We start from the raw sequence: 12227 nt of genomic DNA, 5'->3' as shown, positions 1-12227 counted from the left end.
CCCCCCCCCCACCTCCCTCCGTCTCTCCAGGATACAGCAGGGAGGGGCTGAACCTTTGTGATGCTGCTGCTGCTGCTGAGCCTACGCCCACTCCAAATGAACATGGGATAGCTCAGGAGAGGGGGGGGGTGTATTGGCAGGCACCATTTGGAGGGGCCACCATGTGACGCTGTAATCTTTTTTGTGCGCTGCCTAATCCCGTAGTATACAGTATGTCAGTGTGCGTCTGTGTGTGCTTTCATGTCACAGTGTATTTGGAGGGATGCTGTAAATAAATCTGGTGCTCCCTCTAGCGACGTCAATATGGAAAAACAAGTGTCTTTGTTCTCCCTCTGTTACGCAGAAAGGTGACACCAAAGAGAAAATGGAGACCCACTGGACACAGTCAGTGCAGACAGTGCATAACACTGATGATCAGACACATGATCTCTCTGTGGCACCTGATGCTTTTTTCCACCACTTTATTCCCATCATATTGGCTTAAAATCAATCAACCTACGTAACATTATAATGCCAATGTGCTAATACTGCTCCATGACAATAAGGGCAGTATAGCCTATTGTAGGTACAGACACATACTGGTCTGTATGGTGGACATTTTAAGAGTATAATAATAATAGGCTAATAATAAGTATAGAAATTACTTTGCTGGAACTTCTGGACAGTTGGAAAAATAAAGTGATTGAATGATTAAAAATATATTTTTTTAATCACTCATCACTTTTAGATGATGTATGTCATAATCAAAAGAGTTATTGAAATATCAAAAATTATTGTTTACCTTAATTGATAAAATGGTAAAAACGGAGCACTTCTTAAGGAAAAGGTGAACGAGGATGTGATATTATTTATCGAGACTGGCAAATTATATCATTATATCATTATATCATTATATCTTGGCTTGACACTAATGGACTGCACGTCACACTTTCTACCACTAGATGGCGACCTAAACCAACACGTTTCAAATCGGGAGCTTGTTTCCGGCACAACTAATCCTCAACTAAGGCGGTGGAATAAATGTAATATATGATATACATATTTAAAACATCCCTCTCTCTGGCTTTAATACATTGATTTTGCTTTTTAGCCTTTTGTAAAATAAGTAAGCCCACTATGTGTTGTGGCGTACACAGTAAACCGGCACTTCGAGTGTTGCTTAGTAACCAGTGTTCAGCTCAAGACGGAGGAGCTAAAGTTGTCGTTAGCAAATAAGTAACCTGAACAAGTATGGATTTATAGCTTGTGTAAGATAAAAAGTGTGCATTCCGAGAATGAGCCCCGTTCTGTTTTAGCGTCAGTAACTGCTCACTTGCATTACTATGAACGCTGACAAAGCCGACCAGCGAGTACCAAGCTCGGTTCAAGTGAACGTCTTCGCTACATTGACGGTATAGCGCTGGTCGACGCTGGAATCACCCAGGGCACTTTCTGCCACGAGTCCGGGGACTTTCCCCTGGGCGGGGTGGGGGAGAAACCAGGTTCTCTGCTTGTAGCCCAGAGTGCAAGCCTTCCGAATGCCCGGATGTTTATAGCGGGAGCGGAGTATAAGTAGGGCGACAGACAACACATATTGTAACTTACGGTGTCACAAGAGTTGGAAATGTTTCCGTAGCGTAACGTTAGTTTTATAAAACACGAGTTTAATTAGCTCTTACAAAGGTCGCTGTTGTTGGTATTAGCTTGTTTTTTTTAATTAACACCAGAAAAAGTTCGTGCCGCGAGGGATCATGGGTAGTTTTAGAGGCGTAGTTTTCGAATAATGGCCACCGTAAATTATGTTATAAAGTTTTAATTCGTTTATACAGGTACAATCTGTGCCCCAGCACTGAAATAACATAACATAACACCGGAGATTAGACTGGGCCGATCTAAAGGGGGGGCAGCTGCCACCTATAAAAAGCACGGCCACCCCAGTTTGGCATCAAATACTGTCAAATTTAACCAGTTAATTTAGATACAATTTTAATATAACGTGTTAAAATGTTTCTTAAATTTTAATTTAAGTATGTGTTATAGCTACATTCAGACTTAGTGATAGGCTTAAGGTTAATGAAAAAATGATGTGTATTTGGAAAAATGTTTACAAAGGGTTTACAAATTACTACTAATGCCCCCTTTACATATTCAATGCTTTACTAATGTGCCACAATAATGTTATGTTTTTAAAATATCTTCATTTAGGAACTTATCCACGCAATTATTGATATCCGTGATTGTTAGTGATTAAATCAGCATATTTTTCCTGCCACTCCATGAATATTTCTCTATTTAGACCCACCCCTGCTATTCAGCCAGTGATACTACTGAGTCTGTCTGAGTGCAGAACTTTACATTAATGATTATAACACAGAAGTGAGGAAAACCTCAATCAATCATTTTCATGTCAAACTCTTCTCTTATTGTTTATTATTGAAAAACACTAGAAAAACTAAATTAAACTCCAGGATGTTATGCTCCCATTTAATCTCCAGTTCTCAATATAAGAAGTAATTTATTCTATGGTAGATTTATTGGAAATCATTAAATGCCAGTGTTTTGTTTTAGGAATGAAAACACAATGATTCATATTTTTACATGATTATACACTAATGAAAACATACCTATGAATATTATATTCAATTTCCATCAATAGATTCTCCTCAATGTTACATACAGGACCTTTAATGTGATGCATGAATAGTGTGTAGAGTTTTGGGTTTATTTAAGATTAAGATTACAAAAACAAGTTGTCTTCAAAAGTAAAAATCCATTTGTTTCATCTGTTAGGAGTACTTACAATCATTTGGATCAAGTGCATGCCATGTTTCCCAGCATGCCAGTGCAGTGTCCATTATACTATATTAATTATTTAAATTCATAAAGAAAAAGAAAGACATTGTATCAGAAATTCTCACAGTAAGAGTCTCAGCCGTAGGAGAGGGCAGCTGATGCTGGTGGCTCAGGTAGCCAGGAGGTGCAAATCACTCATCACTACTGATTAATGTCAAGCTTACTGACTAGTTTCACTTCAGTGTGATGAGCCGGAGGACATCCGGAGGACCCAATTTAAGCTACTCTCACCCACTTTTATCTCTAATGCTCAGGGATATAATCATTTACATTTAAAAACATTTTGCATTTCATTTTACTCACAATAAATAACCGTATCAATCCAACAGAGGATGATAGTAAAATCAACAATATAGTATTTATAGAGGTACAAACCTGTTGCTGCCAATAGTGGCACAAAATTCAAATATAAGAAATTATTCTCAAATAAAAGTTTTAACTTACTCATATCTTTTTATTCAAATTCACCAGTTACCACTGGTGGAAGAGGTATGATATATCACTGTAGAAAAAAAGATATTTACAGCAATATCAACTAAAAAATATATACTTAACAAGTCAAAGTATAAGTATTGATTATGCCCAACTTTATGGGTGACATCACATATGACTTATTATACTTCTACTACTAATAATGGTTATCATTGATGTAGGTAACATTTTGTAGTTGTAGCTGTAGTTGAAATGATGCCAAATTAACTATACTTTATATAACTAACTATACTTGGTAGTTCAGTCTGTAAAAATGCGTCAAATTGTATAATCTGAGTAACTGCAGCTATCAAATAAATGTAGTAAAGTAAAAAGTGAAATATGTCCATTTCAAATCTTGTGTTATAGAAAATAGAAATAGAGTAATATACAAGTACCTCACAACTGTACTTGAGTAAATATACTTTGTAACTTTATACTTGCATATCTAAGCACATTGGGAACCTGCTAGTTAATATTTTTAATAATAATAATACACTTCTGTGAGATGACATGATAATAAAGGTGAAGTCATTTGTGGCATTGCTGAGGTTATCAGGCAATGATTGCTTAATAATATATTGCTTGCATGACTGGACTGATGTGAAAATTATACCCAATATGTTGCACCAATATGATGGCACATTAATTACTGCTTGTGCTGACCGATGGCAGATGTTGATGGAGAGACAGGTCCTGCTGCAGCCCACGCAGAACTGTTAGCAGTGCAGAGTTTTTTCCGGCAGCATTGTTATGGATCGACCTGCTGTGAGAAAAGTCAAAGATTTAACACATCTTCTGCATTTAAATTGAGGCAGTTTGTGCTCATCTCCTTCAGTGACTGTGTTAACAGCGGACAGGTGTTAATAAAGCGTCTTTTATGCACAGAGCTTAAAATAGATAAATGTCACTGGTGGTTACCAGAGGTGGAGGAAGAATTCAAATCCTGACTTAAGTAAAAGTAACAATTCCACAGTGGAAAAATACTTAATTAACAGTCCTGGATTCAAGCTGAAACACATTTGCAGCTATTCACAGTAAATGTACTAAAGTATTAAAATGTTAAAGGACTCAGAGTGAGGAAGGGTCCCTTTCAGAGTGATACTGATGAGTAGATTATCAAAGAGTAAACAGTATTTGAATGTTGCAAATGGTCCTGGTGGAGTTAAGCCTGATTATATCATTTACACACCATTATGCTTTTGGGGATTTCTTTCTAAACTACAGCAGTTTGTCATAATCATCACTATATTACAATATTGCCACCTTGCATCTCTAATTTAGGGATTATTATGCTATCAAATTAAATTCTGGATTATTTGGTCTTTGTATGATAAAAATGAGAGTTGATTTTGAAAAGCTTATCTCATGAGTCATGTTGAATGCAGCATCCTAATCACCAACATCACTTCTAACCACAGCTGTCACATGATTGTAGAGAAGATAAAGGTACAATATTAAGCGGAGTAAGTAGTACCAATACCTTAAAGCTGTATTTAACAGCGAGTATAGGTTACAGTTCTTGAGAAGAAAAACAGGAAGCAGCATCAGTTGCAGTTAAACTGATATTTCCCCCATATGTCAGAGGCCCTTAACTGAATCCTTTTTCATAGTATGCCTTTTATTATTCTCTCTATAACATCTTCCATCTTCTCATATACTTTGTTTTTACCGGTCTCATCTCATTTCTATTTTCATTCATGTCCATTTTTTTCTTGGTTTGCCTTCGTTTATTTTTGGCTTTACTATTTTTGCTGCTCTCCATTGTTCTATTGTTGCTTTCTTCCCTCCAGCTTTCTTTTCACTTACAGTCATCTCATACATGTAATCTTATTTCACAGTCTGCTTCAGTCTCCTCTGTTTTCACCTTTTAATCCTATCATCTTCTTTTCTTAATCTTTCTTTCTTTCTCTCTCACTCCATTCTCCACCCAATTCATTTTTTTATGTCTTTCTGATGCGTCGGCCTCCACTATTCCGTCCCACGCTCTTCCTCTGTAGATATCTCTTTTTATTTTTGTTATCTGTTTATAAAGGACGACGACCGTTGATAACTTAATTATGAATGTTTTATCAGTGAGCAGTTTTCAAAGACCTGAAGTGAAGCAGAAAGTCACAGAGCTGTTGGATCCTAAAATAGTTTGCTCTAATGCAATAAACCCTTGAGTTTACTTTTCCTTCAACACAGTTTGAATTTATATTATATTATATTACATGGCAAAAATATGTGGACACATATGCACCCATGTGATGCTACTATATCACCCTCCACTCTGCCGCAAGAGCATTAGAGAATTCAGGCACTGGTGTTGGTTTGCAGTTTGTGTTACGGTTCATCCCAAAAGGTGTTGGATGGGGTTGAGGTCAGGGCTCTGTGCAGGTCAGTCAAGTTCTTCCACACCAAACTGGTTCATGTGAAATTAACATGCGTCTATTATTAGGGCCTTCCCCAAACTGTTACCTCAACATTGAGAGCGCACTGATGGATAAAATATAATTGGACACAGCGATAATATTTCCTATAATTCAACACAATTATATGGTCACAGAGTGTAGTTGCACTGTTAATACCGTAGTTTTGGATTTTCTGCATAATTTTTTGTTAATTTGATTTGATTACTGATTGCAATGATCTGATTACTACTACCCAGAGATGTTAGATCGAGCACATATTTTTTGTTGGGGTTTTTTGTGCACGTTTACTATATCTTGTATCTTACCTCCAAATTGTCCTATATTTCTAGGTTTCATCGCCTCATTTATTCCCCTTCTCTCCCCCACTTTTTTGTCCTGTATTTCACGGTGCCAATTTACCGTCTCTCCACTCTTCAAAGGACATCCTCCTCTGTTTTCATCACTCACCGACATTCCTCTCTGTTTCATATTTCTTTTCATCAGGCTTCCTCCACTAGAACCGCCAGCATTTCCCCCTGATAACCCCACTCTGCCTGTGCAAGATGATGATGTTGCAAATTGGGTTTATTTTACCTCCCTCCTGCTCCTATCTTCACTGCTTCAGTATTTTACCTCTGTTTCTCATGTAATTGTGTTTTCTCTGTCTGTCTTCCTCTGATCGCTGTGTGCTTGTCACAGTGGTGCTTTTAGCTCCACATCCTCTTGAACCTCTCCACTGCTCAGTGGTTGGTCAAGTGTTTTTCTTTTGTCTGGCCAGACTATCCAGATCGTGACTCTCTATATAATTACCAACCTGTGATCTGTTCTCCTTTTGAGTACATTAACACAAACATACAGGGGTCGTTTTAAGTGATCTGAAGCTTGTTAAGCAGGGATTGCATGCTCCAGGTTTAGTCCTCATTTTTGACATCTTTGAAAATGAAATGATGTGCTTGCTGCCATGCATGTCTACTTCTAATTTCCATCTCTGCACTGAAACCACAAAACTCTGCTTGTTTACTGGCAGGAGCAGGGACATTTACTTCATGCTGAATGTCATCACTTCTGTTTTGTTCAGATCTACACCATCAAACTGAAAAAATCTCAAGATGCTCCAGTCATCCTGCTTGTGAGCTGATGCACTCCTCCACTTCTGTTTGTGTCATCTGCCGCTGTTGCCGCAGCGAGTGTGTAGCCAATGAAAGGTAGGCAGCAGAGCCCATCTGATAAGGCAGATCATACGCCTTCTAATTCCAGGAATATATTTGTGCCTTGGGCCGTCAGTAATCCCTCCTTGATCAACTGTCACTGAGCTGGCCTGGAAAATGCTAGAAGACATGTAACTGTACCCATCACTGCATTCTCTGAATCCCCCTCCTCCTCTTCCTTCTCCTTCCGTCCGTCCTCCTGTTACCTTAGCTTATCACAAATCTGGCCACTGATGTGTGTGTGTGTGTGTTACACTTCAGGAAATCAGAGCTCAGGCTTTCTGCTTGAGTTTGCTTCCCTTCGGCGTCAATGTGCCCTGACGGTTGCCTCTGATTTTCCTCTGCCAGTATCTTCCTGTCTCTTCACAAACCATTTCTTCTTCTCTCTCTATTTCTTTTCACAATGTTTTGCTGTTTTCTAGACCGGTCCATTGTCTCACCAAGTCTCCCAACTATTCTAACCACTTATTCCTAATTATACAGAAACGAAAACACATGCACATGAGCTCCTAATTGATCAAATAGATGTGCAGTGACATTCAAGTGCATTAACATCGTGGACAGAAACCCCTTGTCTGCTAATGGGTACCAAGCATCACAAATGGCATCCATTTACAGGCAATCAATCCACAACATATATATATATATATCTTGCACTCATTAGTGTCTGCTCAGTCTGCTGTGCAAATACTATTCTCTGCCCAATTTGCACTAGGAAATTGCACAAAAAGACATAATGGCATCAATATGGTATATGGTCCTAAGAGGATTGAAAATATATTGTTTTTGATTCTGCGGGTACGCGTGAAGCATACAGTTTATATGATGTTTTTTAGCCCACATAGCTGGCAGTTGTTGCAGAAGCCCCTCTGTCACTGAGGAGAAAATAGCAGCAAGGAAGGATTAGGATGTGGGAGAAGAATTTCTGCAGCTGTAAATGGCCTCCTGCGTTCACCCTCTTCACTTCCTACAGTTTCCATCATAGAGAACCAGAGGTTGGATTGCCTTCTGCCGGCTTGAACAACAACAGATTCTGCTTTCAAGCTATTTAGGTTTAATTAGAATCGGGAGGGATTTGTAAATAGAATCCATATATAAACTTCCACTTAGTAATACTTTCAGCTAATATGAGGTAACACATTACATTGGACTAATTTAAATGTGTCAATATCCACTTACGGATAATGAGTGTAAGTACACAACAATACTGTGTTACTACTTAAAAGGAAATCCTCAAATGAGTTATATTGTACATAGATTACAGGCACAAAGTACAAACATTTCACAACTTAAACTGCTTATTTTTGGTAGTTAAGGCTCTCTGGGATAAAGATGCTGTGAAGTCAAATATAACCTGATGTGTATGTATTATTCAGACTGAAAATATAGAAGAATGTGAGCTGTCAGCTGCTGCGGGTGGAAACTTAAACTTTCTGGGTTAGAGCTTTCAGGTTGTGTTTGAGGAGAAGAACTGGTTAAAAGAGCGAATTGGCTTTGAAGAATGAAAACCTGCTCAGAATCCATTGCTTTTTCTAAAGGCAGCAATTTCTTAAAGGTTCCTGCTGATATCATGAGCTTATATTTACAAAGGATTTCAGGCTATCAGTCTTATTCAGCCCAGGAGAAGGAAAATACTTTCTACCTTTTTAAGTTTCTTTGACAGCGCTTACATGCAAATTGGATTCTAATACAATTTAAAGAGGAAATCCAGTCTAAACCTCATTATTGACATAGTTAGTGTATATACAGGAAAAGCCAACTTGAGACAGTAATAAACAATATGAAGTAGCTGCTGGATAGGGTGGATCATTACCATTAATTTACTAATAGTGGTGGTGGAGTAGTGTGGGTAGGACAATTAATGCATCATTTCATGTCATCAACAAGTCATAAACTTTATTTCATGCCAGAAAACAAACATAGCATCCACATAACAAATGTATATTCCTGATCAAATAAATAATAAACACTTTAAAGAAAGAGTGAACACATTCATTCCTCTTCGGAGCAACCGGAGCTCAATATACTATCATACTGTACATTTACCACTGTTCTACAACAACTACTTACATCTTACAGCTTTCATTAACTACTGTACACAATCTTAAATAGACTTTCTAATGTCAACACACTGAACAGGTTCTGCTTCATTTCTGTACTCAAAATATAAACTTCTATTTGTGTGTGCTGTAAACTCTTCCGATTAAACACCGCAAATGTAAAATAATGGCTTTTGAGTTTTATTTCTAGAGTAACAGTACAGGTAAACTGCAGAATTATTTGGTTAATTGTTATCGTCCGCTAATGTCTCGCTACACTTGAGTGCAGCTCTTGGCTTGTTATAACACCAGTTAATTCTACATTTTCAATAGACAATCTACAATAAATATCCATTCTTCACAATTAGGTCCACGTTTCGTATTTTTCTAAAGTGCAAGAGTGACACACGGATGATAAAAGTTTAGATGTGAACCATAATTGTTCATTAACTATGTTCTATCTAATGGCTGTCAAACCCATCAACAAAAAAACGCTTGGTAGCAAAGCTTTGAAGGAGACAACAAAGCACAATACCACAAAGAGAACAAGGGGGGATGCAGGTTAACCCTAGCACTATTTCTGTTTTTGTTTGTACTGAAGAATGAGAGATGGACATATCAGTTGTCATTCATGTGTTTCTATTTTTTTGTGCCATCACTGACATTATATCTATTCTAAGATGTAGTTTTGATTGAAATAAACTAGCACTGAGAAATAAGAAATCATGCAAATCTTTTTTTTTCTATTAAAACAGAAGCAAGAAATGTACCAATACTGTTAAATGAATGTTGGCACAGATCCTGATCACACAATAAAATATTGCATTACCTCAGTTCTTTCTCTCCAATGTTTTAATTTATTTCACTGTTGACTTATTTATTTATCCAAGCAGTCTTCTTTTTTAATAACCTCGGAGCAAAGCTCTGCGAAGACAATCCTGCTCATGCCATGAGGAAAAAGTGGATATCAAAGAACAAAAACGATAAAGCGATCATACAATCGCCTCTTCCTCCTGCTTTTATTGTGTCGAGTAGCAGCAGCTTTGCTGTCAGTTGTTGTTCATAATCCACCAAGAGGCTGTCAGATGAAACAATAATGAATTAACTCTTTGCTTGAGACAAACAAATCACAACAGGAAGCTAAAAATAAACAAACAAAAACAAGATTACAATTCATTATCCAATACAGTATATCTCACACATTAACCATGCATTAACCGCTTCAGCAGCGGAAACAAGCTATAAACACAACACTGATATTTTAACACCTTTTAAGGTGATATTGCAAATGATACAAAGCAACATTAGCATTCATTTGTTTTCATCTACACCAATTCCTGAGGGAAATATCTGGTTCTTTAACAGCTTGTCGCTAACTCTGAAAACACTGTTAGGGCTGAGGGCAACTGCAGAGATGGGTGAAAATGATCTGTGGGTTCGTGTCTTTGAGCACATCCTTTCATATACACATAGTCCTTTGATGCCTTGTTAATATAAAAATATTGATTATAGTAGATTTAAGGGCACCTGTAAAGCTCCTGAATTCTATTTTTTCCCACAAATTATTCTCCCAGAAAGACTTTAACTAAGCTCCTCTGTATAATCCTTTGTATCTTGAACCACTGAACACCCCTGTTCATTATGTGAGGCATTTGCAATTATATTTTTCCACAAGCCCATGCTATTTTTTATTATATTCTCACTGTTTTACTTACAATAGTAATCATTGATTCATAAAACCAAACTGGATTAATGTGAGATTTTGTGCATGAAATAGCAGCTTTCAACAGATCAAAGTGTTGTGATCTTTGTTTAAAGATCTGGTTTCTACCTGGGAGAAGCATGGTGGAGACCATCTCGGGCTCTTCCAGTGAGTCAATAATGCAGCGCTGGAAGGTCTTACTGATGGATGACTGCAGGTAGCTGAGAGGAAAGAGGGACATAGAGGATGAGACTGCCATTTGCCTCTCAGCAAGGCAATAACGCTTCAACGTGAGCCTGCGAGCAGCTCGGTGTGCTGTGCAAATTTTGGTGCAGCAGCAGCAGTATGTTATCTAGCCTAATATGCTATGAAGCCCTTCTGATCCTACCTCATCCAGGAGAGACGGTCCTGCCAAAATTCATACATGATGAAGCATGATCTGTCTGGCAGGTTCTGGACTGAAACGCTAAAAATAAAAAGAGACAGGGAGAGAGAGATGGAGAGAGAAAAAGAGGTCAGCTGGGGTTATAGAATATGTTTGGGGAAAATTAAGGCGATTTGAAGTGGCTGCATCAAATCGCAGAGAGATCCTGAGGCAAACAAAAGCACCAAGGCAGACAAAGGGACATACTGCAGGTTGTTTAGCTGGCTGCAGGTGGCATCTGTGTAGATTTTAAGAGCCTGCTGAAACTGCTCCACATCCCTCTCCTTCACAGACATTTGTCTCTGGACCAGAAGTATGTTCTAAAGAGGGACGAGAAAAAAACAAACCACAGTCACAACCGTATTAGCTATTTCCATCTATTTGAAAAATATAACAATCAAATACATAAAAAACACATGTAACACCTAGTGCAAAGATATCTTATATATAATAATCTGATATAATCTGACTTAGTCTTACGCACTACTGTACCTGTATCTAGCACAAATAGGACTCACCGATTTATACGTCCCTGCCAATGTGTCCTCTTTGAGAGGTTCAAGATGTGGACTCTGAAAATGGGTGCATAAATATTTCAGTCAGCCATAAGCAGAACAGGAATTAGCAGCAGAACTGGCTTCACTGAATCCAGCACAAGTGTGGCCTCTAGTTAGAGTCTGTCACAAAGCATTGGCTTCCACAAGGAAGAGATTGCCATATTCATATTAACCATCCAACAGCCTCATTGCAGCCCCAAGATCAGAGGTTATACTCTCTCTAAGTCTGCATGGACAAGATAAGAAAATGGAATTATTAGTGTATTAGCAGGCAAGATGATTATCCTTGCAGCGCAGACATCTAACATTGGAAAAGCCTTCATCTATAATTATAATACCTGCAAAATGCACCAAGAAGCTATTTGTGGTCTTCTTCAAACTATTGGGGGCTTTTAGTAAATTTGAAGAAATTCAAAACATCTGCAAACATCTGTTATCTCAGAGCACCAATAAAATTATTGACTCTTTGCAGCACCCATGCATCAATATCTGTATATCTGTGTGAAGTATCGAGTGGCTCACCGAGTCCAGTTTGAGTGAAGCACAGGATGTATTCACAAGCTGATACCTTATGCATGACATTCAGTGTGTGTGTGTGTGT

At 38.0% G+C, this 12227-nt stretch overlaps 1 protein-coding gene across 1 annotated transcript in view; it reads right to left on the bottom strand.

Annotated features, from left to right (window-relative positions):
- Nucleotides 1-8780: 8780 nt before the first annotated feature.
- Nucleotides 8781-12227, bottom strand: part of LOC118324248 (N-terminal EF-hand calcium-binding protein 1-like) — an 18018-nt gene continuing 14571 nt past the window's right edge. The window contains exons 8-12 of the mRNA XM_035656476.1: nucleotides 11588-11641; nucleotides 11277-11389; nucleotides 11034-11111; nucleotides 10775-10866; nucleotides 8781-10021 (exon numbers count right to left, since the gene is read on the bottom strand). Coding sequence (XP_035512369.1) covers nucleotides 9993-10021; nucleotides 10775-10866; nucleotides 11034-11111; nucleotides 11277-11389; nucleotides 11588-11641 — 366 coding nt within the window. The 3' untranslated portion in view covers nucleotides 8781-9992. The remainder of the gene's footprint in view (nucleotides 10022-10774; nucleotides 10867-11033; nucleotides 11112-11276; nucleotides 11390-11587; nucleotides 11642-12227) is intronic.

The sequence above is a fragment of the Morone saxatilis genome, unplaced genomic scaffold (genome assembly GCF_004916995.1).
Source record: "Morone saxatilis isolate NCDOM2014 unplaced genomic scaffold, NCSU_SB_2.0 Contig15, whole genome shotgun sequence".
Taxonomy (NCBI): Eukaryota; Metazoa; Chordata; class Actinopteri; family Moronidae; genus Morone; species Morone saxatilis.
Note: the sequence above shows the minus strand (reverse complement) of the source record. Positions and strands in the feature narration are given on the sequence as shown.